Source organism: Nelumbo lutea, chromosome 4, assembly GCF_056320005.1.
Source record: "Nelumbo lutea isolate HS-2025 chromosome 4, American lotus-T2T, whole genome shotgun sequence".
Lineage (NCBI taxonomy): Eukaryota > Viridiplantae > Streptophyta > Magnoliopsida > Proteales > Nelumbonaceae > Nelumbo > Nelumbo lutea.
The window spans coordinates 38,633,538-38,659,825 of NC_142687.1; the positions used below are offsets into that span (position 1 = coordinate 38,633,538).

At 39.6% G+C, this 26,288-nt stretch overlaps 1 protein-coding gene across 2 annotated transcripts in view; it reads right to left on the minus strand.

Annotated features, from left to right (window-relative positions):
* Window positions 1–3,180: 3,180 nt before the first annotated feature.
* Window positions 3,181–26,288, minus strand: part of POD1 (POLLEN DEFECTIVE IN GUIDANCE-like protein) — a 49,767-nt gene continuing 26,659 nt past the window's right edge. Inside the window, exons 4-11 of one of the 2 annotated variants that reach the window (XR_016113437.1) lie at window positions 12,863–12,951; window positions 12,536–12,609; window positions 12,266–12,416; window positions 11,997–12,164; window positions 5,146–5,243; window positions 4,917–5,043; window positions 3,932–4,000; window positions 3,181–3,811 (exon numbers count right to left, since the gene is read on the minus strand). Coding sequence is in view for 1 of the 2 variants with exons in the window: in XM_088986777.1 (XP_088842903.1) it covers window positions 3,605–3,811; window positions 3,932–4,000; window positions 4,917–5,039; window positions 5,146–5,243; window positions 11,997–12,164; window positions 12,266–12,416; window positions 12,536–12,609; window positions 12,863–12,951 (979 nt within the window). In the remaining variant the exon portion in view is untranslated. The remainder of the gene's footprint in view (window positions 3,812–3,931; window positions 4,001–4,916; window positions 5,044–5,145; window positions 5,244–11,996; window positions 12,165–12,265; window positions 12,417–12,535; window positions 12,610–12,862; window positions 12,952–26,288) is intronic. The other variant, XM_088986777.1, reaches the window with a different exon arrangement.

The following is a 26,288-nucleotide window of genomic DNA, read 5'->3' on the forward strand; positions in this document are numbered from 1 at the left end:
AATAATATATAAATAGGAAGAATAGAATTAATCAATTAACTTAAAACCAATCTCAAACATGGATTAAGGGTAATATAAGAAATTTGCCCCTTTTTTTATTGGGGCTGAGTCGGGTTAAGGGCTAACCTAAGACCAACCTCAAACATGGATCTTGGCTTTGACCAAACTGATGAATTATGCCAAAATCAATACATTGCATGGGTTCAAGCATTAAGTAAGGCTTGTTTTTGGAGGTCAAATCCCCTTTAGGCAGCTGTTACCTGTTACCTATTCCTGTATACTTCAAAAAGAAGCAAATTCAGTCCCACAAATTAGCATACATTGGTGATTTGCAGGTTCATTTTTGTATCGGGGAGAGTGAGGGTTACCCCCAAAACACGAAAAGGCCTCTGAGTAGAGTACTGTTGCGCAAGTTACGCAATTTTCCCCGGACCGAGATTGGAAATTCTCATCTATGCAAGGCAAGCTTTCCCGTGGCATTATCTTTTTACAGGCTGGACGTAATAAAAATCTCAAATAGCGATAATAAATGGGTCGTTTGTTGAAAATAATAATAATAATAACAAATGGGTCGTCTGTTGAATAATAGTTGAATAATAGATTAATAGATGCTCTAAAAGGTGCTAGTCATCTTTTCGACTCCAGATCCGTTCAGATTGGAACACTGGCATGTCAAGGGGCCACATATAGGGATGTCAATGGACAGGTTTGGGTTGGACCTGTCCAAATAAAAGTCAATATGAAATTATGAATATGTTGGACAGTCCAATAAAATATAATTGGACCATCAAGACTTGATGGTCCAAAGTATTTATTGGATTGGATAGGAATTGCTCCATGTGTAACGGATTTATATTGGATTGACTTGGCTTGAATTAATATCTATACAGGTTTGGATTGAATCCAATCTGAATTAAAATCAATTTGAACAAATTGAACAGTCCAATAAGACATATTAAATTGGACCAGTCTAAAGATAATGGTCCAAAGTATTTTATAAAACTGGATTAGAATCGATCCATCTCTTATGGGCTCATATTAGAGTATGTCGGGGTGAACCAATATCCAGTTCATTGACAGCCCTACACATGACCAATCAAGAGTGAATAAACCAGTGTTCTGTACACATGGGGGACGTGGTAGCCTGGTATACACACCATGTTTATGGAACACTGATGTGTGTTTACTTGTGATTGGTGCCGTAGCACCGTATACATGCCAGTGTTTGCATCGAATTCTAGTGCAACTACTCCCGGGGCACCGGGCACCACACCAGATATTATGTCAATTGATGCTCTGAGAAATGGTTTTTCTTTGGAGCTGTGGCTCTAGCTAAGGTGTTTTAATCTGAGTTTCAGCTTCATTCTGTAAACATAAAACTATGGTTTTACTTCTAAGAATGGAACCAGAGCCTAGTTTGTTTGCTATGCAATGCTATTTGCATTAATGCAAAAGTATGGGAGTGCAAATGAGTTAAATGCAAGTTCTATTTATTTTTGTTCTGAAATTTTATTTCATTTGGTTTTCTTGCAGTGTAAATGGAGTAAAACAAAATTTGAAGCAGAGTATAGTAAAAATCAGAGGTAAAAATGAGTAAGAATTTAGGCCCTGTTTGGATAGACTTTTATAAAGTATTTCTGTACTTTTGAAAGTATAAAAGTACAAAAAACACAAGATAGCTTTGTCTTATGTACTTTATACCATCTGCCAAACAAGAAATGCTTTGAAAAGCATACTTTTCAATTTTTTTTACTCAAATGATTTTCAAAACAAAAATACCAAAGTAAAAGTATTTTATATACTTTCAAAAATTATATATATATATACTTTTTTTATTTGTGTTTTCATGCAGACGTGCGCTTGTACTAGTGCAAAAGAAATTGCATCGCAAACAAATGAAGCCTCGTATAAAATATTATGTCTTACTTTCTAGGGTTTTTTACACCTATACAATTTTGGCTTCTTAATAGATTCATTTAACCTTTGAATTTCTCAGATTTTTAAATTATCTTTTCTTATGATGTTATGAGTTTCTTCCTCTTCTTCACACCCCAATGTAATACTTACTAGTTCCTAGGAGAAAGGTTCAAGGTATCAGCCCATATTGGCCCGTATTAGCCAATAAGTATCTTGCCAGTGGCTTCTCGATACACCCCTAAATGGATTGTATCGGGTCAGCCACTGGTTCAGAGGGTATCCAAGCCTTAAACCGACTCCTCTGAACCGATTTAAAAAAAATAAGTAAAACATAAAAAAAAAACACCGACACAGGATGGTATGCCCTATTGACATATCAGCACGTGTCGATATTTAGAACCTTGCCTAAGAGATGGAACGTTTGTCTTTTGAAACTTTTTTTTTTTCTTTAGTAAGAGGAGAGAATTGCTAATCTGAATCTTAAAATTGTAATATTGAATCTTGGAGAACCTGATCTATGGCCAAGAAGACAATTAAAATGTGAGAGAAGCTTCGACCCCTAGAAAACCAGAGCTCCAAAAAGCAGCAGGGCGTCAAAGAAGGCGATGATTAACTCAAGGCACCATAAGCAATAAATGCCCCTTGCACCTTATTTGTTTCTCCACTTCCAAAGGAGTGGTGCAAGCAGACGTGAACTCCATAACCAGGATATTATCCCCAACTTCATTTTTAATCACATTATTTGTATTGATCTTTGGGGACATGCTACCGCTCATCTAGTCATTTTGTACAGCCCAAGGTTCTAAATATCGACTCGATCTAATACACCCTATTGGCATACAGCCTGTCTCGGTGCTTTTTTTTTTTACTTTTTTTTTTTTTTTAATCGGATCAGAATGACCAGTTTAAGGCCCAAATACCCTCTGAACCAATGGCTGACCTAATACAACCCCGTAAAAGTGTATCGGAAAGCCACCAGCACGATACAAATCAGCCCATATGTGTCAATACTTTTAACCTTGGTACAGCCCTTTCATCCAAGTACCTCTCAAAAAGTAGCGAAAAATTAAAACTGTGATTGATCCAATTAGGTTTTGATTACTGATTTACTTCAGCAAGCACCAAGGAACACTTTGGAACCGTTATAACAAGTATGGCAATGGGAACTGTTTGGTCATTCCGTTTTGCTTAGTGCCATGTCCAATTTAGAAACCATGCCTTGAGGATAGGCATCATCAGCCTAAAACTTTGAAAGATGACAGATGCAGTAGATAACGCATCTAGAGTTTTCATTTGCTATAAATTCAATTCCACATTAATTCAAGGATGAGTTTTGTGCATGAACTGGTTCTTCTGTGGAACTCTCTCTCTCTCTCTCTCTCCTGCGCACTATGAATGTGTGTGTTGATGGGTTTGCAGATATACATACATTCTTTTTCTTTTGGACAAAATTTGAAAGAAGATTTTATGTGAAAACCAAAATTTTTGTTACAGATTGGAGCATGCGGGTGACTGACCCAGAAAGGGGTCCATACACTACTACACTACTCCGGTAATGGTTGATGGTGCAAAACTGACGGACCCTTGGCCCTTGCCGGAACCAGAAGATGCACTCAGGGTCGTATGAGACCAGTTGTGGTAAAGTGATCTGGGAGCACTAAAGACCCAAGCTAATTGCATTTATAGGTTAGTCCGAGTGAAGGTGGTGTTTTCTCTTCTGGCATCTATGGACATACCAAACGGCGAGTTTTTGTAGGCCCATGCCGTTCAATACCTTGACGGTTGCGAGCATAACATAGGTCATTGCTAACAAGAGAAAGATCCAAAGCAGCCTCCATGGGAGTGGGCCATAGGGAAGATGAGCTGAATATACCGGAGTTAGCACTCGGATTACCTGAAACCAGAGCTTATATTTTAGGTATAATCAAGATTTAAATTTCAGCCACAACATCAACCTAAACTACAATATAACGTAAGCTTATCTAAACATTACATTTGTAAAGAAGAGTCTTACCACGCATGCTGGTGCCAAAGGAACAAAAGTAAGGTTTTTCTTTCCATTCTCTGGCGCAATATTCAAAATCTGGGTGGAATAGAAAGCAGAAGAAAGTATCAGTTTGTTTACAAATGTATCCCAAATGAAAATGTCCCGTATCAACCAATAGTAAACAAGGGGAATCTCATTAATAAGATGCATTTGGACCATCCAATAATGAGCCCAAGATAATGGCTTTCATAAATCAAAAGCAGTAAAAAATAAAGAAGAAAAACAAATGGATTGGCAAAATGAGGGGTTGGGAGAGAAATCGACAGGTCTCTAGTCTGTTGTGTTATAGGGGTGGTAATTGGCTGATTCCTTTTTGAGTATCGGTCATTCTCAACCTCTGGGATGACTGATTTCTTGTAATATACTCCTTCATATTAGTAAAGTTGTTTCTGTAATCCATTAGAAAAAGAAAAAAAAAAAAAAACAAAGAAAGAAATAACAACCCAATTGGAATTATCCACTGGATTGGAGGCAAACTTTTGGTATAGGTGGAGATTCTCACAAGGAAATTGGTCAGTTGTAAGATAGCTTGAAGAGCCCTGATTTCTGAAACATCATACCAAGGGGAGGTCAGGATGGTGGCGTCCAGGGTGACCAGTTCATTCAAACGGATCATAAGGTTGTCTATACCAATGGTCAATGTTATTTCTGTGGTGGGGGTAGGGAGGGATGGGTCATTGGGTTGTACCGAGGGAATCTTCTTCCAAGTTGGGTGGGAAGTAAAATGAAACATGATTTTTCTTTAACTTTATATGAGACCTAAGGTTGAAGGTATCATTCCATAATTTTCCTGTTTAGTAAGATTGTTTTTTGTATTTCTTATTGAGTAAAGCTGCTTGCTTAGGAATAGAACTATTCTTTACAAATGAAGCAAAAAAGTTATCATCTGGACCCTGGAGGTGGATCATATCATCATACAAAGGAATAACTTCTAGCCTGATAGAAATAATACCTGTTTGCAGAGGTCTTCCAGAAACTCAGAAAATGCAGTGGGCTTTATTTCATTGAATTTTGCAATGAATGAATGCTTGATAATGTCAATGGACATTTCACATATGTAAACCAGAAGAGCATTCTGCCTTGTCCAAATAAAACATGTAACCGAGTTAAAAGGGCTCTGTAAGAGAAACTCTTTAATTTTTCTTGTAAAGTATGAGCTTAGATATCTTCAGTAAACTTACAAAAAGAAAATTCCCAAACCAGGGACCCTCAGCCTCCAGAATATTTTGAGCTAGCACAAATAAGAGAAATGAGAGAATGTGGAACCTCTCCACCGAATCTGAGATGCACAATTGCAAAACAGAATATGAGAGACTAAGCCAAAAATTATGTAATAAACAGGTGATATAATGAATGATAGGACAACCAAGTGTTGTGAAGCACCAATCTGGCAGATTAGTCTTCATTAGTTGGCACCAAATATTTGCTACCATGCATGTAGGTAAGTGATGTGTCATTTTTTCTTTCCAAGGGGAAGATAAAGTAGAATGAGGGTTGAGTCTAGCATCACAACCATTACCCTCCTGACCATGAATGTGGTGAGATACCGCTCACCTCGGAAGCCCCTTCGAGGGTGGCTTAACGTCCTGAAACAGAAAATGGGGAGAAAGAAGAGAAGGGAAGGTAGGAAAAGAGGGATGCAGTGAAAGAGAAAAACAGGGGATATTCATTCATTCCTTCTATAAAAGAGTAGGGCCTTATATATCTGGCCTACAGGTGTAATATCATAGGGAATATTCTCTGATTTCTGAATAACTAACTCTTGCAGATAACATGGGTGGAAAATCTTCAGGTGGCAGAGTAACCAACTCTGAGTGTAACTAATTCTGGGGCTCTGCCGCCTGGCTCCTCTGTCTTCTTGTGAATGGCTGATAGGTGGCAGCCTGCTCCACTCCCCTAGTGGGTTCTGGAGGGGGTGTTTGGATCTCAACAGAATGCTTGTTATAACTTTGTGCCCATGGGAGCAGTATTTTTGAGAGAGAGATTTCCTAACCCTAAACCCCCTAGATCCTTAGGCTTGCATAAACTTTGTTTTTTCTTTTTTTTTGATAAGTAAAAATAAAAATTTTATTAAAGGGAAAAAAGAAGTTACAGCAGGAGGTGACAAGTCATCACCCGAATACAAAGACCAAAACTCAGATTAGAGAACATTCTCCACAATACATATCAGAAAATCCAGGATTTCTCCTAATCTAAAACCAAAGTCTTCTCTTTCTACTTAACTTCTGGAAGAATCAGCAAGCAGTCTATCACTGATCTACCCACAAGGCCACAACTGCAACCATCTTGTCCATGACAATTTTACCTTCTTACTCCCACTCAGCCTGGCCAAGTATAGAAAATCTCTGCTGTTGAAATTGGGTGAAGGCCTGAGACCCCAAACATAGATGTGAACACTTTCCATAAGAAGCTTGAGAACTTGCAAGATATGAATAAGTGAGTAGCATCCTCTTCCTGACCCTCACACAGACAGCATCTTCTAGCCATGCTAAAACATCTAGATTTCAGATGATCAACTGTCAATACACTGTCCATGGCTACCAGCCAGGCCAGAGCCTCAACTCTTGGAGGGACTGGGTTTCCCCAAATGCCTTTAATATGACTTGGGGCTGAGATAGATCTGCTGAGAGCCATATAACACGACTTAACTGTGAATTTAACATTCTTTCCCTCCTTCCACCAGAGCTTATCTCTCTGTTGAAATGCAGGTTTTGCCCCCTCAAGTTTTTCTAAGAGCAAGATGCATACTTCAACTTCCCTGTCCAGCAGAGGCCTCCTGAATTGCGGGTTCCAAATCAACTGATCTTCCCTTCTTTCATAACAATCACTAATAGTAATTTCAGCATACCCACCCCACACCATTCATCTTCCCGAAATCTGGTTTTAGACCCATCCCCTACTACAAAACTACTAAGGTCTCTGAATTCCTTATTAAAGGCCACAATCCCCTTCCAAGCACTCACCCCGTAGGAAGCTCTCACCTTCCTCGATTCCCAACCAAACCTCACGGCTCCATATTTCCTAGCCACAGTCCTCCACAGTGAATTCTCCTCTCTCCCTAAACAAAACCTTCACAACCATTTCCCCAGTAGTTCCCTGTTAAAAATTCTCTCTCCTTACACCAAGCCCACCCTTCTCCTTTGGTAAACACACCTTGTCCTAGTGCACTAATTGAAATTTTTGCCCCTTCCTCTCCCACCCACACCCTCCCAAAGAAAGTCCCGCTAGAAATTCTCAATCCTTTCAGCTACCTTAGGTGGAACCTTTAGCAAAGACAGGTAATATGTTGGAAGGCTAAATAGAACACTTTGATTAGAGTCACTCCCCCCCCCCCCATGGATAGATATTTGGCTTTCCACCATCTAGCCTTCTCTCAATTCTCTCCAAAAGTGTTTTCCACAAATACACTGATTTCATTGCACCACCAATCGACAATCCCAGATATGTGAAAGGGAGCTCACCAATCTTACATTCCAAGACATCAGCACACTCCCTCAACAAATCCCTCCCAACCTCTCTAACTGCTATTATTGTGCTGTTGGAAAGGTTAATCTTCAGACCTGTTAACAACTCAAAGTTTGCCAACACAGCCCTCAAACTCAGCAGTTGTTCCACCTTTGCATCCGAAAAAAAACTAGAGTATAATCTTCATACTGCAGATGAGTTATGCAAGGTCCATCTCCTCCTACCAATAAAGCCCTCAATTAAGCCCAATTGACCACTTTTCTCTAGAAATAAATTCAATATTTCCATCACCATAACAAACAACAGAGGAGACACAGGATCTCCTTGCCTCAAGCCCCTATAAGCCTGAAAGAACTCTGAGGAAATTCCATTCAGCAGTATTGAAAAGGAGACAGTAGATATGCGTGCAAACAACCAAGCCCTCCACTTCTCCCCAAACCCCATCAAGCTTTGTATTTCTTCTAATAAACCTCACTCCAGATGACCATAGGCCTTCTCAAAATCAATCTTACAAATCAGACCTAGTCTACCACTCCTCAGACGAGAATCAATGCATTCACTAGCCACTAGGACCCCATCCAACATCTGCATCCCCTCTACAAAAGCCATTTGAGCTTAACCAACCACCTCATGAAGCACACATCTTAACCTAAACTCCTTCAACTCCACCGCACCTTCTTAGGAATTAGAGAAATGAAGGTGGCATTCATCATCTTCTCTAGAATCTTCTCTCTGTGGAACTCCTTGAACATTTGTTCAAAATCTTTCTCAAGCCACTCCCAATCAGCCTTGATGAAAGTAAAATTGAATCCAAACTCTCTCTAACCAAATTGCTGAATTTTCACACAACTTTTTTGGTGCTAGATGTCCAAGAGTTATCCCTCTCCTTATCCTTGATATGTACAATGTTTTGTAAAAACCTATCACCTTCTAAATTTCCATCCAATTTTCTGTCAAATTTCTCCTCCTCCTTGCATTGGCATAAGCGTGAAAGAAGGCAGTGTTTCTGTCCCCTGCTTTTAACCAAATCATTCTGGACTTTTGTCTCTAACTCTCCTCTTCTCTGTAGATCTGACTCCAACCTCTCTCTTTCCACCCTCTCCTCCCTCAACAAAAGCCTTGTTCCTTCCCGTTTGTCCAACCTGCCCAGTTTATCCACAACCTCCTTCCTAAATTCTAACCTGCCAAACACTGAAACATTCAACTTCTTGATCTCTTCTTTTAGTAGCTGAAGTTTTCTGGCCAATTTGAACCCTGCCAAGCCTTCCACCTAGAAACCCTCCCATTTTTCCTTCGCCCAACCTAAAAATTTGGGTGGCCTAACCACATATTCTCAAATTTAAAAGGTCTTGGACCACTGATTGGTACAAGTTGTCTCAACATAATTGGTTTATGGTCTGACATCAGAAATGGCAATGCTTCTTGAATCATATTTCCTACATGATCCTCCCAACCTCCAGAGTACAGAAACCTGTCAAGTCTTCTGAGTATTTGTAGGTCCTGCCCATTCCTCCAAGTAAATCTGCAACCATTTAACAGGGGGTCTATTAGGCCATTTCTTCGGATGAAGTTACTAAACCTTCTCATTGTCACATTCTCACTCCCCCCAAGCCTTCACGTTCCCATTGAACATTCCTTGTTTTTATATGAGATATTATAATAACTCTAGAATTTATGTGTGCATTGCATTCATATTTCATGCTTCTTGCATAATTTCCCAAAATTTCATTGGATATTTCCAACATGTTTCCTATTCGTAGATGACTGATATTTCCATCAACACTCACATTTTAAACCTTAACTGGCGCACCCCAGGATCTCAGCATGAGCTGAGGGTAATTCCTTATTGGGAAGAGATGCCTTGAGGTAAGTTGGTCCCTTTCAGAGACTTCGCAGAGACTTGCAACTTGATTGTTTTCACCTGTATCATGATATATTGAATGCACTTATCAAAAACTATAAAGGCTCGATAATCCTGATATAATCACCTCACCAACCTTGGGGTGTCCTACTCCTTTATGGATAAGAGGTCTTGAAGGTAAGGTCAACTTAACTAATTTTCTTGAAGTGAATTAGCTCTATTCAAACCAGTTTGCAAATCTATGGTTACTGCCTAGTTTGAAAAACAAGTCTTATATATCCACCTTGAGTTAATTGACTCAACATAATATTAAAAGCCTACTTAATCTAAGACTCCTACTGGATACTTCACAATCTTGTCTTAAAGGCGAGTACAACAACTATTATGTGGATCTACATTCAGATGTGATCTTATACCATCTAACACCATTGCCATCATATTATGGTGCATGGTACCTGTCACTTTAGACATTCATTGTGGATCTAAGTAAACTATTAAACAACCACAATAAACCATATGCACTAAAGAAACCTATACCTAGAAAATCTGGTTCATTTGGATTTTGCAAATCATGGATTACAAACCAAAATACTAGGTAATATGGGCAAAGTCATTCTAACGATGAACTAACTATTACTCTGTCAGAATAAAGCCCCAGCCTCTTACCCAAAGAACACTCACACTCCTCTTCTCTTCTCTTTCTCCAACTAAGGATTTGTTAACCTTGCAGGCATTGTACCAATGCCTGAAGTCCAAAAGCTTAAATGATCATGTTGATGCTCTGAAGGTTTCGAAGAATTCCAAAAGCTCAAGTAAGCTGCCCCCACAGGAATCAGAATAATAAAAAGCTTGGGAATTCAAAATACAACCATTGCAGGTGATTCAGCAAATACAATAAAATGGTTAAGAGACAAAGAGGGAGGACCATGGAGATTAAGCCACTATTTAGAAGAGGCCAAGGACTCTTCGGAATGCCTAAATGTAAAGTTAGTTTGAATTCCTAGGGAAAACAACCATACAGCAGATGGCTTAGCGAAATGTGGTGTGCTCTTAGAGCATTTACATAGCGACAAACTTCCTCCTTTGTAAATTGTAGGGGTTCTCCCCCTGCTTTGTACACCTCCTCATGTATCTCATTCTTTTGTCAATGAATATTGATTAACTTTTCTCAAAAAAAAAAAAAAAACATGCTGTACATGTTACCAAGGTTTTTTTGTGACTTCAAGATGGTTTGGTAGGGCAGGTCCTACTAATAAATATAAAAGGATGTATAAAAGAAAGAGTGTAAAAGTCAGGGTTCCGAGACAAGAAGGCTCTGTTGGAGAAGGCCATGAGCTTCAAGATTCTATTAGCAAGAAAAATCAGCTGTTGGGTGTGACTGAAAAGGAGCCAGAGAGAAGTGGAGATCCGGAGAAGAAGGAAAATGAAGGTGGATATATAGTTAAGGGGAGAGTTGACGATGTCTTGACAGAAGGGCAGGTGAAGAAACAAGGAAGCTCAGATATTGAAAAATTGGTTGACAGGGACGTAGAGGTTGGCAAGCATTTAGGTATGTGGTTTTTAGGATGAGAGGCTTTTTCCAGGAGAATTTTGAAAAGTTTCTTTTTTAAAAAATAAATAATAAAGAAAATTTTATTGAAAAGAAAGGAGGTACAAAAAAAGGTGACAAGATATCACCCACAACAGAAGACAAAACGAATAATCCAGAAAAAAAAAATAAAAAGGAATATTTTTTTCCGGGGAAGGAGGAGAGGCAGGGAATGAGGAGGAAGGGCAGGAGGAAATATTTGATTGGGAGGTTTAAAGGCAGTGGCTCAGGCAGAGGGTGGGGAGTCTGAAGTTGTTGCTTTGATGAAGGAGATTCTTGTTTTCCTTTTGCTAGCTATAAAGGTGAGAGAGAGGTGGAGAGCCTGTTTCTTTTGAAGAGGTGTAATGGTCAGTGAGTGTTTTCTTTCTTGGTTGGTGTTGTGTGTTGAGTGAAGGTGTTGTCTTTGCACCTTGTAAGTGATAAAGATTTTTCTTTGCTATCAAAACAAAAAATCATGGTAGGTGGCAACTTTAAGTTTCTATAACTGCAACCAACTCAGCATTTCATGGTCCAAATCAGCCCTTACTGGAAATCCCTACACCTTTTTTATTAAGACCTTGAGAACACCAGTGCTCTTCTGGAGACAAGTAGACTCTACACAAGAACTTCTACTTCAGTTTTAAGTTTCAGAGAGAATGGTGCTAGTCTCATCATCATCATCTAAGCCTTGTCCCAACTATATGGGTTCAGATACACGAATCCTGTTTTGCCATTCCATTCTTTTCAGTGCCATATCCATCATTAAATTGTGGAGTGAATGATACTTGACTATGACCAGCAATCAACATTGGGGCATTGCTCTGTCATGTTCCAGTCCTAAATATAAGCTGGAAAAAAGTTATAGCATTAAAAAAGAAAATATGGAAAGTTTTGGAAAGGTAACAGAAAGACCAAGACTGCCCTTTCAAGATAAATCAGAAGAACTGTCACCATGTATTTTATTTTTAGTTGGCTCCATGGCATGCAATTATAGCAGGACCCAGGACCATTTAGGATATTCATAATTATTAACAAGTCTGAGCATCAGAAGCACGGATCACATTCAATGATGGAAAGGCAGACAGTGGTAGTGGATCACCAATCCACCAAATAAGAACAAAGGTAGAAGAACAACTCACCATGGTACACCACACTGTGAATGTTGTCCTTGCTAAAGCGTTTAAACACATTGCTCTTAATCTCAGCAAAATTATTTGATACCAGCAAAGCAAGCAGTGCATTATTGTGGGCAACAATACACGTAGATAAAGTGATTGCCTGGGCTAATAAGATAAATGAATGTACAAGTATGACTAGATAAGGAAAATAAAGGGAAATTGTATGATTGCCATGACCTAGCTACCAAAAAAATCTAAAACATAAAAGCATAAACCACAAAAAAGGATATTAGATGCAACAATAGCTAATGCTTGATCAGAAATATATCTCCACAGCCAAAATCTCATATTTTCTGGTGAAGAATTTGCAAGCCCCTCTGAAGAACTGAACAGAGTTTGCAACACATCCCCGCCAAAATTTTGGCATAATTTATCAAATATCTGTCACAGTTTGAAGGATCAGTTAAAAGAGATTTTGAATCCAAGCATTATAACGTTCAATTTCAATAAGCAAGCAGTGTGCATCAAAATTGACATAATCACTTGATCTGCTGGCTGACCTCTAATACATTGTACACCACATAGAGCTTGATTGTTCCTTGACCACGGATCATGTGATATATTAGGCTGATATCTGATAGAAGAAAATAAATATTGTAAAGAAAGTCTTCTTGTTCAAGTTACTCAATATAGAAACTCTCATGCTTCAAAGTTCCAGGCCAATGACCAACTGAATCATCATCATCATCATCATCCAAGCCTTATCCCAACTATATCAGGTCAGCTCAATGACTAACTGAACAAAGAACAAAATTGTAGGATGTTTTTTTATCAAGGAACATTGGAGGGATATTATTAATGTGATCCAGAAGTTCCATTTACTCCACCTGTTTCTTGAAGAAGAATGACTCCAAGGGCCAACACAATTAAACACCCAAAATCAGATAGCTCTGCTGCATGTGGTCTCTTGAACTGCCTGCCACAAGCATTGTTAGGTTATCTTATAAATCATGTGGGTCTCCATGACTAAAATGAGTATTACACTTGTGGAAAGGTATAACTAGAGAAGCACAACATGTAGCATTTACTACACATAGCCAGCTAGCATCTAAGCTTCATTTTAACTTTCAGCTACCCATCCAAATTAATTTTATGATGAGCTTCTTAAGACAAACACAAACATACTTAAGCTGTCTATAGATAATTTGATGAAAATTGTTAGAGTTAGCCGAATAAGGGTAAATTAGTCATCTCACCTTGGTTAAGTTATGAGCTTATGTGGCAGTCTTATTAGAGGTTCTCTACTTAAGTAGGGGCAGTTTAGTCCTTGTACATTTAATTAGAAGCCTAATCACTATTAAGAGGTCGACTGATAGGGTTTAGCTATCAAGTTCAATAGTTCTTTCATCTTCTTCTTCTCTTCTCTTTCTTCTTCTCCTTACTGGTTCGGACTACTGTAGCTACAGTAGCTACAGTAAAAAACATGGTATCAGAGCGTGACAACTTCAGTTCGTGCTTCAGTTCTCTCCTTTTCTTCTCTGGGCTGTCAATGGAGAAAAGTGATTCGTCCCAGGCCTGAAACATCACATCTTTTTTTTTCTGGTGCAGAGAACCTTCTTTCCTAAGAAAACAACTTCAGCAGTGAATGGTTGGCTGAAGCTCTCAAACGAAGGTTGGTTATCTCTCCTCTGTGTGCTGTTGGTATTTCTGGGTTGAAAATCTTCAAGAACTTGAGAGGACTGATCAGAACCTAGAAAACTAAGTTGGTTGTTGCCCTGGTTCTTGGAAAAATTCCAAGAACAGGCTGTGTTTACAGTGACCAAATGGTGTAAGGGCTGCTACTGTAGGTGGCCGAATGGTGCAAGGTGTAATGCAATGGTACTAGTTGAGTTTTTGTTGGTCTTGTGGTGCCCTCTTAAAAGCGTTAAAGCAGGTCTGTATTGTGTGTGACAGCTATGGCTGTGTGGTGGTGCTTGTAATGCACAAACTCTTGACAGCAGTAGTGGTGTGACAGCTAGTTGAGTTTTTGTTGAGTAGTTGCAAATGAGCTTGCATGTGGTTAGTAAGTGCTGAGTTAATGTCGGTGTAGTCTGTGTTTTTTTTTTGTGAAATCAGTAGTGGTGTGGATAAGAACAAAGGCGTGTGTATCTATCATTGTGTTTAGGGACTGCTGTAGGTTCTGGAACATCAAACTCTTGACAGCAGCACTTAGTTGGTGATTGGGAATTCAGATTAGAGGCAGCATTGAAAGAATATCATGGCAGCAATGGGAGATAGCTGTAGTGACCAGAAACCTAGTGTGGTGGTTTCCTCTGACTATCTAGGTGTACAGATGACCTCAATTAAACTGAATGGTGAGAATTATGTTCCATGGGCCAAGTCGGTGGAAGTTTTTCTCAAGGCAAAGAGAAAAGTGAAGCATGTGAAAGAAGATAAACCACCGGCTGACTCTCCAGGGTTTGATGATTGGGAACAGGAGGATGCTCAAATCATGACATGGCTATGGAACAATATGGAACCCAAAATAAGTGCCAACTTCATGTTCTTAGATACAGCTAAGGACATATGGGAACATGCCAAAAAGCTGTATTCTGGGCAAGATAATACTACAAGGGTATATCAGCTCTATCAGGAGTACTTTGGTCTGCAACAAGGAAATAAAACCCTAGAAGAGTACTATGACAGTATGAAGAACCTCAGAAATGAACTCAATGTCTATCATCCTCTCACTCCAGATGTTAAGGTTCAGCAACAACAGAGAGAACAACTAGATGTCACAAGGTTCTTAGTGGGGTTGAAATCAGAGTATGAACCAGTTAGAGCCCAAATACTGGGGGGCTCTACCCTTCCTACACTTTAAGAAGTGTTTGCTCGGCTTCGTAGGATTTCTTTGGGACAGATAGAGAATCCCACACAGTCTAATAGATCAGCTTTTGTAACAGCCAAAGGAGGTGGACGTGGTACGAAAGGGGGAGGACATGCCTCCCGAGGAGGTCGTGGTGGTTCCATATTTGGCCGTGGTGGTGGTCGTGACTCAGGGGGAGGCCGTGGCAAAGAAAAAGGCAGCTCTACAAGGAAGTGTACCCACTGTGGCAGGGAAGGACATTCCGTAAATTTTTGTTATGATCTTCATGGCCGCCCTCCCTCTAAATGGGCCAATCATGTTATTGCTGGTGGGGTTGATGTCAGTGATAATCAACAGGCAGACCTAACTCCTTCCACATCTACATCTGTTTTCGGAAGGGAGATGGTGAGTGTACCGCGTGACGAGTATGAGCGGTTCCTTCAGTCCACTTCACAGCACACTACTGCTACTCTTGCCCACTCAGGTATAGCTTGCCTGTCATCTAAAACCTCTCCTTGGATTATTTACTCTGGAGCCTCTGTTCACATGACCGGGATTCCAGGTGTGTTCTCTTCTCTCTCTGAAACTTCTACATCTCAAACTGTTACCCTTTCCAATGGTTCCTCCTCTCCCATCTGTGGTGTTGGCAATGTTGACATAGCTTCTCTTTCTTTATCATCTGTTCTATATGTCCCTAAGTTTCCATTCAATCTTATGCATGTTAGTAAATTAACCAAGACTCTTAACTGCTCTGTTACTTTTTTCCCTTCCTCTTGTGTTTTTCAGGATCTCAGGACAGGGAAGAAGATTGGTGGGGGGCATGAAGCTGGTGGATTGTATTACCTTGACGGTGGTGGATCGTCAGTTGCACTTCAGACTTCACTCACTCCTCTACAGTGGCATTGTCGACCGGGACATCCTTCTCTCAAGGCACTCAAGATACTAGTTTCGTCTTTGAGTCATTTGTCAGTGTTACAGTGTGAGTCGTGTCAGTTTGGGAAACATCGTCGTGTTTCCTTCAGTCCTAGAGTTGAAAGTCGTATGTTGAGTCCTTTTGCTTTGGTTCATTCAGATGTTTGGGGCCCGATCAAAATAGAGTCTTATAATGGTACAAGTATTTTGTCACTTTTATTGATGATTGTTCAAGAATGACATGGATTTATTTAATAAAAGAAGGGAGTGAATTATTTTCCATTTTTCAAAAATTCCATGCTGAAATACGTACACAATTTGGTATTCCAATCAAAGTTCTTCGTTCAGATAATGGTCGTGAATATTTTCTAACTTCCTTTCAACAGTATTTAGAACATCATGGCATCATTCATCAAACTTCTTGTGCATCCACTCCTCAACAAAATGGGGTGGCTGAACGGAAGAACCGTCATCTCCTTGAAACAGTTCGGTCTATTCTTCATCATATGAGTGTTCCTAAACGGTTTTGGAGTGATGCTGTACTTACTGCGTGTTTCCTCATTAATCGGATGCCCTCCTTTATTTTTCATGGTCGGTCTCCCTTCTCTATCTTGTTTCCCACCTTGTCTCCATTTCCATTAACACCTCGTATCTTTGGCTGTGTGTGCTTTGTTCACAATCTGAGTCCTGGAATAGACAAGTTGGATGCACGCTCCATTAAGTGTGTCTTTCTTGGCTACTCTCGGACTCAAAAAGGGTACAAGTGTTACAATCCCATTACTCGAAAGTGCTATGTCTATCCTGATGTCACCTTTTTTGAGTCTGTTCCCTTCTTCTCAGAAACTGAAGCATCTTCGTCTCCACCTTTACTTCCTCTTCCTCTTCCGGTCAGTGATCCCGTTCCGAGTGTTCCTGTTGGAGTTGACTCGTCATCTCATCCAGTGCAGATCCCTACTGAACGACCACCAATTCGGCAAGTGTATACACGTCGAACGACACCGGCGCCTCCTCCAGCTTCTACCTTGTCCGCGGATCCTGTCGTTGCTCCTGTTGTTGAACCTTCAGGACTTGACCTACCCATTGCCTTACGGAAAGGTAAACGTAGTTCTACTCTCCATCCCATTTCCAATTTTGTTTCAGTATCTCACCTTTCCGCCTCACATCACCAGTTTGTTTCACTATTGTCATCTATGTCCAAGAGGCTCTTAGTTCACCTGGGTGGAAGCAGGCAATGGAGGAGGAACTCTCTGCTCTTCAACATACTCACACATGGGAGCTCACTACTCTTCCCCCTGGTAAGCATGTTGTGGGTTGTAAATGGGTGTATACTGTTAAATACTTGCCAGATGGTAGTGTGGAGCGTCTGAAAGCCAGACTTGTTGCTAAAGGGTATTCATAGTTGTATGGAGTGGACTATATGGAGACATTCTCTCCAGTGGCTAAGATTAGCTCTATCCGTGTGTTAATTTCCCTACCAGTTATGTATGATTGGCCCTTATTTCAACTTGACATAAAAAATGCCTTCCTTCATGGTGACCTTATAGAGGAGGTATATATGGAGCAACCACCTGGGTTTGTTGCTCAGGGGGAGGCTGGTAAGGTGTGCAGACTGAAAAAGGCAATTTATGGGTTGAAACAATCGCCTTGTGCTTGGTTCGGGAAGTTTAGTGAAGTGGTGAAGAATTTTGGAATGAAACAATGCCAGGTTGATCACTCAGTGTTCAGCTATGACTCAGAAGCTGGAAAGATTTTATTAGTGGTCTATGTGGATGATATTGTCATAACTGGCAGTGACAAATTGGGGATCAACAAACTCAAGGTCTTTCTGCAAAATCATTTTCAAACAAAAGACCTTGGGACATTGAAGTATTTCTTGGGTATAGAAGTTGCTAGATCAAGACAAGGTGTAAACCTGTGCCAAAAAAAATATGTTCTCGATCTATTGGACGAAACAAGACTGTTAGGTGCAAAACCGGCTGAGACTCCTATGGAACCAAATGTTAAGTTGAGCGGTGATACAGGGGAAATATTTGATGATCCTGGAAGGTATAGACGACTAGTGGGGAAGCTGAACTATTTGACTATCACGAGACCAGACATCTCCTTTGCAGTCAGTGTGGTGAGCCAATTTATGCAGAACCCTCGTATATCTCACTGGGATGCAGTTCTTAGAATTGTAAGATATTTGAAGGGAGCTCCAGGCCGTGGGCTATTGTATAAACCAGGAGGAAAACTTGAAGTAGTTGGGTACACGGATGCAGATTGGGCAGGCTCTGTGTCTGATAGAAGATCTACTACAGGTTACTGCACATTTCTTGGAGGAAATCTTGTGACGTGGAAGAGTAAAAAGCAGACGGTTGTGGCTAGAAGTAGTGCTTAAGCCGAGTACAGAGCCATGGCACACACTACATGTGAATTAGTGTTGTTGAGGAATCTCCTACAAGAAATCAGGTTCCACATGGATAAACCTATGAAGTTGTACTATGACAATCAAGTTGCGCTCCATATCTCATCCAACCCTGTTTTTCATGAGAGAACAAAGCACATAGAGATTGATTGCCACTTTGTGAGGGAGAAGGTTCTTACTAGAGAGATAAGCACAGAACATGTAAGCTCAGGTGATCAGTGGGCATATTTGTTTACAAAAGCCTTAAGCTCAGGGAGAGTGAACTATATATGTAACAAGCTGGGATTATATGATATATATTCTCCAGCTTGAGGGGGAGTGTTAGAGTTAGCCGAATAAGGGTAGATTAGTCATCTCACCTTGGTTAAGTTATGAGCTTATGTGGTAGTCTTATTAGAGGTTCTCTGTCCCATACTTAAGTAGGGGCAGTTTAGTCCTTGTACATTTAATTAGAAGCCTAATCACTATTAAGAGGTCGACTGATAGCGTTTAGCTATCAAGTTCGACAGTTCTTTCATCTTCTTCTTCTTCTCTTCTCTTTCTTCTTCTCCTTACTGGTCCGAACTACTGTAGCTACAGTAAAAACAAAAATCAAATTGAATTCTATGTTGATCCAAATCATGTGGAATTTAAGTACCTATTCACGCCATAGTTTGCGAATCCAAAGAAAGTATCTTCATTTCTCAATGCAAGTATGTCCTTGACCTCCTTGCTAAGACTGACAGAATTGGTGTTAGACCAGCCTCCACACCTATAGATTTGAATCATAACTCTCAGCTATTGATGGTGAGTTATTGTATGATAGGGGAGTATTTCAAAGACTACTAGGGAAGTTGTTGTATCTTTGTATGACCCGACTGGATATTTCCTATTCAGTGAGTGTCATTAGTCGGTTCATGCATTCTCCTAGAGACACGCATATGGCAGGTGTTGAGAGGATTTTGTGTTACTTGAAAGGCACTCCAAGGAAGGGCATTCTTTTTGCTAAGCATGGACACATGAAACCGGAGGCATACACTGATGCAGAGTAGGTTGGATGTATTGATGATAGGAGGTATACCTCGGGATACTGCACTTTGGTGACAGGTAGCATTGTTTCGTGGAAGAGTAAGAAACGGTCTGTAGTGGACAGATCCTCAGCTGAGGCAAAATACAGGGCCATGAACTGTGGAGTTTCAAAACTATTGTGGCTTAGATCCCTTTTGGAGAATTGGGTATGGACTGTGAGAAGCCAATGATGCTATACTGTGACAACCAAACAACTATTAACATTGCACATAATCCTATCTAGCATGATAAAACAAAGCACACAAAGGTTGACAAACATTTTATTCGGAAGAGAGTTGCTTCAGGGGAAGTTTGCTTGCCATTTACTACCTCTGAAGAGTTAAGAATAGTTAGTTGATGTCTTGACAAAGGGTGTTCCAAAAGGGAAACTAATACATTACAGAAGCAAGCTGGGCATGATTGGCATCTATGCTTAGCTTAAGGGGGAGTATAGAGAAATTGGGTTGGATGGGCCCTAGTGCTTTAGTTAGTTTCTTTTTATCTTATATGTTAAGTTAGTGTTAATGGGCCTTGTCCATGTGGGCCTGTTAACATTCTTTTGTTCTTTTTAAGTAATGTTTAATAGTCGGCCGCCCCATTAAGGGCAAGATTGTAATTAATCCATAATTATTAGTTTTAATAAAATGGAATAGGAGAATAGAGAAAGATCTGATCGAACTCTCTTCTTCTTCTCCCTTCTTCATTCTTTTCTTCTTTTTTTCTTCCTCTTCCACTATTTTTCCTCTCTTCTGTATTTCTGTTTATTTTTTCTAGGTTTCTATTCTGATTTTACAGGGCTGAATCACATCTCCACCTTTCCTCCCTTACCTCTTTAGACAATGCTCTAAGAGCCTCTTTTTTGTCCAACTCTTCAATCCGCAAAGTTAACTTCTCATTGGTTTCCTCTACCCTTCCAAACCCTTCCAAAAGATTCTTTGTTCCAAGCTTTAATTCTCTCCTTTAGTCTCTTTAGCTTCTGGAAAAACTAACTAATTTCTCACTTCCTAAGGAATTTGGGCTCTCCCCACCAATCTTTCAATTTTTCCTTGAAAGAGGGATCTTCAAGCCACATATTTTCAAATTTGAAGGGTGAAAGACCTCCTCCAAAACATTCTTTCTCTAGACTAATGGGACAATGATCCAAAGACACTCTAGGCAAGGCTTCGGATACTAGGGTACCCCACATTTCCTTCCAATTATTAGAGAAGAGGAATATATCCAACTTTGTATAAGTAGGGACTTGAAGTTACTGCTGTTAGCAGAACTTTTAGGTTAAACAATGACCCAAAAATCAAAAGGAGAAGAAGAAAGAAGAAGAAGAAGAAGAGAGGAATGGAGGCAGAATGTTATATTATTGCCACCCTGAGCAGTGTATGTGTTTAATATAACATGAAGTAAAAGGACAGAAATGCCCTACTACCTACAACAGTACAAGAAAGCAAGCAGAAAGCAAAAATAAGCAACAAGATAACTGAATTTATGGGAGCACAAGTAAACATATCAGGTCTGGTCCACAGTATCACTACACTCCCCCTCAAGTTGGAAATAGATGTTGATCATTCCCAACTTGCACAAATCTGATTCCAATTTAACTTTGGTGACTGGTTTGGTGAAAAAATCAGCAAGCTGCATATCAAAGGCAACATCGGGCAAAAAAACATCTTGAGAAGCAACTTTCTCTTGGATGAAATGTTGGACAACTTCAATATGTTTAGTTCTGTCATGCTAGATTGGGTTGTAAGCAATATTAATGGCAGCTTGATTATCACAATACAACCTCAAAGGTTTCAAATACTCAATCCCTAGTTCCTCAAGAAGGTATCTCAGCCATAACACTTCAGCCACACCTTGAGCCATGGACCTATACTCTGCCTTGGCACTTGAACAAGTAACAACATTTTGTTTTTTGCTATGCCATGACACTAAGTTACCTCCAACAAAAGCACAATACCCTAAAGTTGATCTTCTATCATCAATACATCCGGCCCAATCAGCATCAATATACACCTCAATTTTCATATGACCATGGTTGTCAAGGTGACGCCTAGGCGGGTGCTTAAGCGACAAGGCGCCCTTTGAGGCTCGCCTCGCCTAATCGCCATGCACTTATTTACTCTACTATAAAATACGTTTTTGTTCATTCTTTTTTAAGATCATAATTATAAAATAGACATTATTAAACTAAAATACTCATTTTTTAGTTTATATTCTAACTTCTTTTTATTATTTTCTTATTTATTAAGGTTTAATCAACACAAACATTGCTAAATATTGTATTGAACCCTCAAAGACTTCAAAACCTGAACCAATAAGGAAGAACTTAAAATTTTATTTAATCAGCAAATTTTCTTCTTCCATATATTCTTCTTCTTTTCTTCTTCTACTATAACTACTACTACTACTACTACCAATACTTTTTCTTTTCTTCTTTTCCTATAACAAAATAAGGGTTCAGCCCCTACATTTTTTGAGTTTTATTTTCCTTCTTCTTTTTCTTTAATATGAACTTTATGCTTTTCTTTTGAAAATTATGAATAATTATTAAGGAAATATGGTAATGGTACCTAGGGAACTACCCTAGGATCTATGTCTCTAACATAAAAAATCCATTGCCTAGGCAACTAGGTGACAAGGCACCCCCCTTGCCTTGGCGCCTTGAAAACTATGCATATGACCATTGTTCTTTAAGAGTATGATACGACCTAGACATCTCTTCAAGTAAGCAAGGATTCTTTCCACAGCCAATAGATGAGTGGTTCTAGGAGAATGCATGTATTGGCTGACAACACTAACAGCATAAGAGATGTTAGGACTCAGGACAGGTAAGACATAGATAAAGGAGCTTGCCTACCAATCGTTGGTACATGTCTTTGTCTTCAAGAGGCTCACCCCCTTTGGCACTTATCTTATGATTCAATTCAATGGGTGTATCTACTAGCTTAACTCCTAGTTTCCCAGTATCCTCAAGGAGATCAAGGACATATTTCTTCTGTGAAATGAAGATACCATGTCTAGAGTGAGCCACTTCAATTCCCGAAAAATATTGCATGTCACCAAGGTCTTCCACTTCAAATTCCTTATTAAGCAATTCTTTGAGAGAATCAATCTCGTCAATATCACAACCAGTCACAACAAGTCATCAATATACATTGCAAGAAGAGTAGAGAAGTGTCATTTCTCTTAATGAAAAGAGTGATCGGAGTGGACCTGTACATAACCAAAACTTTTAAAATCAATCTAAATCAGTCAAACCAGGCTCTTGGAGATTGTTTTAAACCATATAGGGCCTTTTGTAATTTGCAAACTTTCTTCCCTATAGCTTCATCATAAAAAAACCAGGAGGTAACTCCATATACACCTCCTCTTGCAAATCACCATTAAGGAAGGCATTCTTGACATCCAGTTGAAACAGAGGCCATGAAAAATTTACTACAAGGGATAATAGAACTCTAATGGTATCCATCTTGGAAAAAGGTGCAAAGGTTTATAGGTAATCAATGCCATAAGTCTAAGTATACTCCTCTACAACCAGCTGGGTTTTATACCTTTCAACTGAACCATTTGCATTATGCTTCACAGTGAACACCCATCTGCACCCAACTGGTTTCTTCCCTTCTAGTTTGTCAATTAGCTTCCAAGTCTTATTCTTAATGAGAGCATCCATCTCTTCCTCCATTGCATTTTTCCACTCAGGTACCACAAGAGCTTCTTGGATAGACCTATGAATAGATATAGCAGACATAGATGCCAGGTAGGACCTATAGGATGGTGAAAGGTCATAGGTGATAAACTGGGATATGCAATGGGCAGTAGATGAAGTGCACTGACGCTTCCCTTTGCAGATTGCAATGGGAAGATCAAGATCTAGAGGGGGTAAGGAATCAGAAGGTGAGAGTAATGTATCAACAAGCAAGGAGGGGAAGTACCTAAATCTGGAACTGCATAAGTGAGAGGAACTGGCCTAGACTGAATATGAGGACCAAAATCAACTTGCCTCCACCTCTTGTGGAAAACCCTCAACCAAGGTTCAAAATATCGATATGCCCGATACATTAGTAAGGGCGTATCGGGCGAATCGATACCTTTATTTTACTTTTTTTTATTTTTTTTCAAAACTGGTTCAAGGGGTGGTTTAGGGCTCCTCCACCCCTTGAACCGGTCAAACCCCCGATACACCCACTATAGGGGCATATCGGAGAGGTCCCGGAACGATACGTATCGGTCGATATGTATCAATACTTTGAACCTTGCCCTCAACTCCCTACACCTCTAACAATTACTCTCATTACACAACTCTCCTTCAAGAATAGGAATAGGCAAAGGAACTAGGCAAAGGAACTTCAAGACTAGGAACATCCCTCTCACTATTCTCCCCCTGAAAAGAAACACCTGGGTAATAAGGTACATCCTAAAAAAAAGTAACATCCATGGACACAAACTGTGAGCCAGAACAATGATCATAATAGCAATATCCCTTTTAATTATGTGCATAACCAAGGAATATACATTTAGCAGCCTTAGAATCAAACTTAGAACAATGAGGTCCCAAAATTTGAACAAAATAAGTGCACCCAAAAATTTTAAAAGGGATGGTATACAAATCTTTCTCATGATGTAATTATGAAAAAGGAGCTTTCACATCCAAATCACGGGAAATGAATCAGTTGATGAGATACAAGTGGTATGAATAACACCCCCCCAAAAACAAAAGGGAACATTAGAATTCAGCATAATGCTTCTTGCAACTTCCAGGATATGCCTATTTTTTCTCTCAGCCACCCCATTTTGCTAAGGTGTATGATGACAAGTACTCTGGTGAACAACCCCATACTCAAGAAAATATGAATTCAGGTGTTTAGTGAAGTACTATTTGGCATTACCAAATCTGAAAATTTTAATTCTAACTTCAAATTGAGTGAGGACCATTTGATGAAAAGCACGAGTTAAAGTGGGAACATCATCTCGAGAACACATAAGATAAACCCATGAGAAGCGGGAGTAATCATCAACAACTAGTAAGAATTACTTATACCCCCCCATAGTAGGAATATGATTTGCCCCCTACACATCAATATGCACAATTTCAAAAGGAACATTGCTTCTTTTATTACTCAAAAAATAGGGTGATCTATACAATATTTTGCAAGATCACAACTCTCACACTTCAAAATAGACATTTGAGCTGACTTAAATAAAGCAAGAAACAAGTTTTTCAAAGACCCAATAGACAAATGACCCAAACGATTATGCCAAAGCATAATATGACTCACAAATTGAGATACAAAAGACTTTGCAACTCTTTTATCACTTCCAGGTGGATGCTTGAGCAAGTAGATTCCATTTATCTCATGGCCAATCCCAATCACCTTCCTTGTCACTAGATCTTGGAAAATACAATGGTCAGGAAAGATAGTTACTGAGCAATTCTGGCTTCATGTAAGACTACTGACTGAAAGTAAATTAGGACAAAGTAATGGCATCAGAAACTTTGATGTTTCCCTTGCCAGAAATAGGAACAAGGGAGCCATCACCTATAGATGCTTTATCTCTGCTTGAAGATAAATTATATGAAGTGAATAATGAAGACAAGCTGGTCAATTGATCTGATGCACCAGAGTCTATAATCCAAGTAGAGTTAGTGTTACCTAGCATGAAAAGCAGTGGCTCTTGTACCTGAGTGGGCAAAAGCTGATGTAGAGGAAGGAGGAGCAGTGGTGGTAGAGGTAGGCTAAGATGATCCTGTAAGTCCAGCTTCATTCTCCAACTGTGTCAAAGCTGCCCTAGCTGCAGCTAAGGTCTCCAAAGAAGTAGATCAAGGTCCAGGAAGGGAACAACCATCTTATGTAATAGTTGCATTTGCATTTCCCTTCTTCTTCCTAAGTCTTTCTAATATAAGATTAGGGTGAAACTTCAAACAAGTGTATCTTGTGTGCCTAGGCTTCTTGTAATAATCACAAAATACCCCTCTTTCCTTCATTCTTAATCTCTTTTTCCCTACAACCACCATGCTTCTGTCTTGCAACTGCTAATGCTACCTCCATTTGAGAATGTTGTAGCATAACTTTCCCCCTACTCTCTTCACTATGCACTAGGGAGTAGGCTTGAGACAAGGTAACACTTTCCCTAGTGAGAAGTTGTTGTCTAACAATGTCAAAATCAGAATTCAGACACACAAGAAACTCAAAGACTCTATTTCTCTCAACCAACTTATTATAAGTTTTTGCATCCTTATTGCTCTCCCACTCAATTGTTTCAAGGTGATCTATCTCATGCCATAAGTATTTCAGTGTAAAGAAATAAACCAATACAGGTTTCTCCCCCTGCTTTAGATTGTTCACTTTAATTTTCAACTCATAAGCCCTAGCCACATCAAGTGGTTATGAGTAAGTCTCTTTCATATTATCTCAAATATCCTTGGTTGTCTTTGCCCAAAGGTAATTTCTATTAATATGGAGCTACATCGAGTTGCACAACCATGTCATCACAAGATAATTTTCTTGAACCCACTTAACATAAGAAGTGTCTTCCTTGGCTGGTTTCATAGTGTCTCCAGCCACATAGCCTAGCTTTTCCCTTCCTCCCATGGCCATCATGGCAGATTGAGCCCACTCCAAGTAGTTTGAACCATCTAACCTAATTGTGGTGATCTAAAAAGGGTTGTTATCAGTCATACTAACAGCCCCTCCAGGACCTTCTCCAGCAGATTTCTCTTCACTCCCAAAGAACTCCATGCTGGACTCAACACAAAGAAGAAAAAGAACACAATCGGCTCCCCTTTTGAATACAAAAAGAACCCCCAAAACTGAGAATAGGGACAAAAATCCAGTAGATTTATTGTTTTTTAAAAGAAACCCTAGAAACAATCTTGGAGAAAGTTGAAAAAGAGAAGCTGCTCCTCACGGAGATTCCAAGAACCCTACCTCCTGTTACAGAACTTCAGGAAAGCTGAAAACTACCCAGAAATTTCTGGGCAGCACCTTTAATCTGAGATTTAAGCCCTAAATCTCATACAAACTAAGTTTCTATGATTCTTCCCGACTGCTGGGCAATCTCCAAGAATAGAACTGTCTTGGGCAAGCTTCGAACTCCACCAATCTCCAAA